This window comes from Maniola hyperantus, chromosome 19, assembly GCF_902806685.2.
Source record: "Maniola hyperantus chromosome 19, iAphHyp1.2, whole genome shotgun sequence".
Classification (NCBI taxonomy): Eukaryota; Metazoa; Arthropoda; class Insecta; order Lepidoptera; family Nymphalidae; genus Maniola; species Maniola hyperantus.
Window position 1 is genome coordinate 12502138 of NC_048554.1, and position 6308 is coordinate 12508445.

A 6308-nucleotide genomic window follows, 5' to 3' on the forward strand; every position below is an offset into this window, starting at 1 on the left:
CCTGCCCATTTCCACTTCAGCTTCTCAACCTGTTGAGCTATGTCGTGACGCTCAGGGCGACGAAATAAATGTTTCAACCAAATATGAAATTATGTTTTATTGCCTAGGAGCTCCTGGAGTGCCAGGTGGTCAGTCAGGTCCGATGGCTCCAGGCATGGGCCAACAGGCTGCGAACCGAAGAATGAATGCCATTAAGACGAACCATCCAAAAGACATGATAGGACCTAACATGGGTAAGTCTTAACACAAACTTGTTTAAAAACTTAACATAAAAAATGTAAAAAAAATCCTAATAATATTTTGTTTGTACTAGTAATAAACATGTATGATAATGGCGCCGATTCTGTTGTTTTTCGCTAAACTAAATTTATAGTATCTGCATCCTCTTCTTTTTAATATTGCTAAAAAAGGACGGAACATGAATTTTACATTTAAAGGCTCTAAATTTTAGTGCACGCTACAATTTTAAACGATATGCTCGCAACTGGCAGCTAAAGTCACGAGGTCTGATGGCTCTAAATTAAACTTAGAACTGTCAAACTATGTCTGACCTTTTCATAATATTAGTAAGAAGAGGATGCGAATGCTCTAAAATTTTGTTGTGCTCAGAATCAGTAAAATTATATGATATGAAATAAAAGATATAAAAACTTTAGGATTATATTATATTGGCAACTTATTTGGCACATCATTGGCATACTAACCATTTCATTACAGATTTGACTCAATCGAATTCACCTTTCAAAATTAACAACAAAATTAAAAATTACTAAAATATCACTAGACATTTTCAGTAAATTTATCTAACGTTATAATTTTATATCAAACACTATCAATAATAAAAATTTACATAATATTATTGTGATTTGTATTTTTTAAAACTTTATTGAAAATGTCATAGGATACAACCTGTATTATACTAACTAGATAACACGCTAATAAATAAAACTTAAAATCAAGGGATATTATTAGTAACAATTCACTACTGAGTACAGTAAATTAATGTTACTTCTGCATTAATTTATGTTTTTACTTACAGTACGTAGGTCTAAGGCTCTATGAGAGAACTGATGTAAACTATAAGATGGCTACACAACAACCAAATTAACGGTTTCGAAAATTATCCAGTACAGACAGACAGAAACACATAGACAAACAAAAATTTTAAAATTGGATACCTAAATATATTAAAGGACTAGCTGACCCGCCCCGGCTTCGCTCGGGTGGAGTATTTTGGACTGGGAGTGTCATCGTGAAGCCGTTGCTTGATACCTAAACTATCAATTCACTATCAGAAATTCTAAAATCCCCACGATTTAGGACTTTAGTACTTTGCAGCATCAGGATTGAGGAGTTAGGATCCGAAGTTCAATGTTGTAGCCTATGCTTGGTACCTAAATTAATTTTCCATCATCCGCAGTTACTGAAACATTATAGTTTAGGAGTGCTGTACCCTACATCATCAGGGTTGAGGAGTTGAGACTTGAAGTCTGAGAATAAAGTCGTTGCTTGGTACCTACAATATGAATTCACTATGAACACTTCCTGAATCTTGATAACTCAGGCGGGCAGTAACCCTGCAGCATCAGGATTAAGGAGTTGAATCCAGAATTTTTTATGTGACCACCACGAAAACTTTTTTTGTTGATTTAAAAAAAAATTGCATATCGGTCCAGAAACCTCGAAAAAATCGATGTAGAAAAAAGAACCACCTCCTTTTTGACAGTCGGTTAAAAACCGATGACCTTGAAATATTTACGGAACAATCTTTAAAATATCCCCTTTCTAACAAAAAAAAGAATGAATGAAATCGGACTACGCGTTAATGAATTACAACTCAGTATACATTTTAACATTTATCCCCTCTCCTACGGGAACCATGCTGAATTTCGGGATAAAAAGTATCCTATGTTCTTCCTCATAGTATGACCTCAAATCGTACCAAGTTTCATTGGAATCCATTCAGTAGTTTCAGCGTGATGCGCGGCCGTGATACAGACAGACAGACAGACAGACAGACAGACAGACAGACAGATAGACAGACAGACAGACAGACAAAAATGAAAAAAATTACAGTTTTGGGTTCAGTATCGATTATAGAGTGCCCTCGAAAAAAAATTTTCAAAATATCTTTAATAAATATTATAAGTATTGATTGATAAGGTGACTGACTGACTGATTTATCAATGCACAGCTCAAACTACTGGACGGATCTGGCTGAAATTTGCCATGCAGATAGATATTATGACGTAGACATCCACCTATAAAGAATTTTTGAAAATTCAACCCCTAAGGGGGTAAAATAGGGGTTCAAAATATGTGTATTCATAAACATATTTTAATGTATAATCAACTATAAACATGAGCTTTTTATAGACATAAAGATATAAATAAATGTTCTTTGATATCTAATTATGTTACATAGTATCGATGTAATGTATTAATAACAAAATATGAAGGCAATGGGTGACAACTGACAAAGGAAATAGGTTAACCGCGCTCTATTTAGTTGACCCGAAAACCTTTACATTTTCGTAACAGACATAATAGACAACCGCAATACATTTACAATGTACTAATGTATAATTTTATAATACTATGTACCTACATTTTTTTAATGCAAAATATTACAATAAAACCTTAAGCTATCCTTATCTAATTGCCAAGTGCCAAGAATACTGGCTGCATTCCGCGCTAGACAGCCAGGCTAATCCGTTGCGCAAAAAATGAGCCAGCTCTTCTATCAGTAAAAAATTATTTAAAATCGCATAAAAATTTAAATTTATATACCTTTGTCATAGTTTAAAAATGTAATATTGTCTAAGTTATAAAAAGTTTGGTAAAATGAGGTTGTTGAATCTAATTAGGTGTCTTCGTTCTATAATTAATTAACAATTCATGTAGCAACTCAATTCGAGATTAGAAATATCCATTATGATCTTACTTCTGCGTAAGAAACATGTCAAGATTCCAGACAATTACTTTACTTACCTACTTATCTGAATCTACTTATCTTATACTTTAGACCTCGAAATTTAGAGTTCTCTAATTAAACGATTCCTTTGTCTTTCTCTAAACTAAATTTAGAGTATCTGCATCCTTTTCTTTTTAACAATGCTAAAAAAGGAACGGAACATGACTTTCACATTTAAAGACTCTAAATTTTAGTGCACAATACAAATTTAAACAGTAGGTTCGCAACTGCGCGCTAAAATCACGGGTTTTACCATCTAAAAATTAAATTTAAAACTGTCAAACTGCGTCTGTCCTTTTCATATTACATTAGTAAGAAGAGGATTCGAATACTCTAAAATTAGGTTGTGCTTAGAATCGGTGCCAACATATAAAAAACTTTCTATTTTATTTATCTAAAATTTTCTAAAGTAAGGCTTTACTAAAAATATCCCTTGAGAATGTAAAATAGTTTTAGGAGCTCACGTAACTAACAGCTTACGCGGTGTACTCCTCCACAGATGGTGATCGTAGCGAACTAGAGGCTATGATCCAAACTACACCAAACAACTGCAAAAGAAAAAATTTAAATATGCTTTAAAAAGCGACACACCGGCTGGCTCCGGGAACGGGCTTACTATGTCGCCTGCACAAACGGAAATAGCTTACGGGAATGTTAAATTAACTCTAACACACTACTAATGATCATTTTAATCACCAATTTGCACCAAATCAAGGCATCTTCAAGCAGCACTCGGATCCAACGTAGGTCCTATTGCCTCATCGATGAGAGAGGAAGGTTCGAGAATTGAATGTTCTGTGGAGCTTGTTTAGTTTAGTTATGCTTTGCCTGTTCCTAAGTTAGAGGTAGATGTCCACGCATCAGAATTGTGCAATGCTAATTTGGATGTTCATCAAACATAAATTTAATACAATATTTAGAAAACTACAAAACTTAATTTAACTTAAACCTGTTTAAAGTTCATCAGAGATTTCGAAAAATATGCCTCTACTAAAAATTAGTTACCACTACTACTTCTACTATCTATTACTATTATTAAAGAGGTTAAGATTCTTTTAAAAATTTGTTTGAGTAAGTTGATATTTTTTATAGCGTTTTGGTTCATGTACAACCAAATTAGCATTCATTTCATCATTTTTAGTGTAATCGTCATGATTGTTAACAGTCCACAGACTCTTGTCACCTGTACAGAAATAGATGTTCATTAAGTCATCAGTCATCTTATTCACTGTGTATTTTTGTTTAAATTTAGGAATCACAGCAAAAACATCATTTGTAGAAACATAGGTACACGTCCGATTTATAATTGCATGGACTCACATTTAATTTTTTACCGTAAATGATCATTTCCAGCTTATTGGAAATGATTTCTTGCGTATCAATATAGTAATGTGTATTCCTACTACCGACTGCGCCACACTATATTATAATCGTCTAAATTAATAACAGGCTTGAACCATAATGAAAATGAAAATGAAACAATGAAAATTAAGGATGTCCATATTATTTTTCTTATCATTTTACTTTCCCTTAGTCAAGTCAAAACTATCCCATGGAATCTTTACTTTTCTCTCTCCATGCAATTTTATATCGGGCGCTTACTTAATCGATGTTTCAAAAATAGAGCTTTTAGTAATAAAATATTCATACAACAGTATAATTTCAGGCAACCACGTACAAACAACAACTATTTGTAACTCAACAACTCAAGAAACCCCAGCACTACTCGACAAGGCGGTACTAGTTTAAACAGTTGAGACTGTTGTTAAAGTCGATCGCACATCTATTAACACTCAACGCATTTACGTGCGGTTTGTAACCTTTTTCCTAATTCAAAATTCCTCATAAATACAAGAATAACGATAGTAGGTATAGGATAGTAGATACTAATCAAAGAAACGCATATTTGTAAGGTGTTTATTATGCGCCGTATTTTTGAAATTATTTTTAATTCGACCCAGTATGGTGCGTGTGTTCTTGCTAATCCGCTTACAAATACAGTCATTTGAATGATAAAGTTTTACTTCTCTTGATCACTAAATACTTTATAAACTCCATTGAAACAATTTTTCACAATGCAGACCTCAAGAAATTGTTGATCATGATTAACCACAAATTGATCAATCAAACATGACTTCGTATATTGAATGCTACTATACCAAAGTCATTCAATATTAGACTGTACATACTGTACTGATTCCTTCAGTCGAAAAGAGCAGTGCATGCGGTGCGTTATAGATGTGTGATCACTTGATCAGCTTTAGAATAGTACTTACTACATGAACTGTTTCAGATATTGTCATACGTGAAAATAATATTTAATACAAAGATGATAATATTATTACAGTTCATCAAGCAAGTACACTAACAAATTGTGCAGCGAAATACTAACAAATTCTGTTTCTTCATAAACATTATCGCAATTATATTAGAACACTGGAACTGGTCTGGCGACGTCGCCAATTTGTGAGCGTAGCCCGTACGTGAAGAGTGGATACTCTGGCGACTCTTACTTTTGAAATGCTTAAGGTAGGCTTATACGGGCAATTGAAAATCCGCAATTCGAGACGTAAAGTGTCATAGCGCCAAAGCGTTTGGATGTAAAGCGGATAAATGTACATTTATTATTTTGGTTCAACTAAAGAAAGAAAAAAAAGCCATTTTAGTGAATAATGACGTCACGACCACATGAAGCAATTTACTACAATACCCAGCAATACCTAATAATTTCAGCAATGTTAAGCGAAATAATCGATCCAGATCGATCCATATACGTGTTGCCGAGCTGATGCTTGAAAAATTGCCCATGTAAGCGCACCATTCGTATTTTAGAGTGTAGATGCAAGCTTAAGATTAAAGAAAAAAATTAAAAAGTTTAAAAAGGAATGCGAGCGCCATGCTTTGTTGGCCGTTTCTAAAGATTTATCTCAATTTAGATAATAACGTTAGGCCGAAATATTTTTTTCCAAAAATTAACGCGATATAGCTAAGAGCCCGGATGAAAGACAAAGTTGAACAAAACCAAGTGACGTGAATGAATATCCTATTATAATAATTTGGATGTTCCGTAGAATGTATTGAAGTATTTTTTAAAGTAATTTGTGAAATTATATTGGTTAATGTCTAATGACCAGTTTAAATTATTTTGCCTAACAGCTCACGCAATTTATTGTTACCTATTAGTTTTTTCTTCGGTACTTCTAGTCGAGTCGTATCTTGGATCCCACTGCATTATTATCCCAAGAAACCCCCCTTTTTTTGGGGCTCTACCTATAGGCAATTTATGTGTAAATCTGCCCTACTAAGTAGAAAAAAGTGAACTATAAAAGAAGTG

At 33.5% G+C, this 6308-nt stretch overlaps 1 protein-coding gene across 9 annotated transcripts in view; it reads left to right on the forward strand.

Annotated features, from left to right (window-relative positions):
• The window catches only part of LOC117991065 (potassium voltage-gated channel protein Shaw-like), a 408219-nt gene that overhangs the window by 98538 nt on the left and 303373 nt on the right, over nt 1–6308 (forward strand). For 5 of the 9 annotated variants that reach the window (XR_011237882.1, XR_011237881.1, XM_069505071.1 and 2 more), the window contains one exon: nt 108–233. Coding sequence is in view for 4 of the 9 variants with exons in the window: in XM_069505071.1 (XP_069361172.1) it covers nt 108–233 (126 nt within the window). In the remaining 5 variants the exon portion in view is untranslated. Of the gene's footprint in view, nt 1–107; nt 234–3473; nt 3752–4640; nt 4786–6308 lie in introns of all 9 variants that reach the window. The other 4 variants (XR_011237884.1, XR_011237885.1, XR_011237883.1 and 1 more) reach the window with 4 other exon arrangements.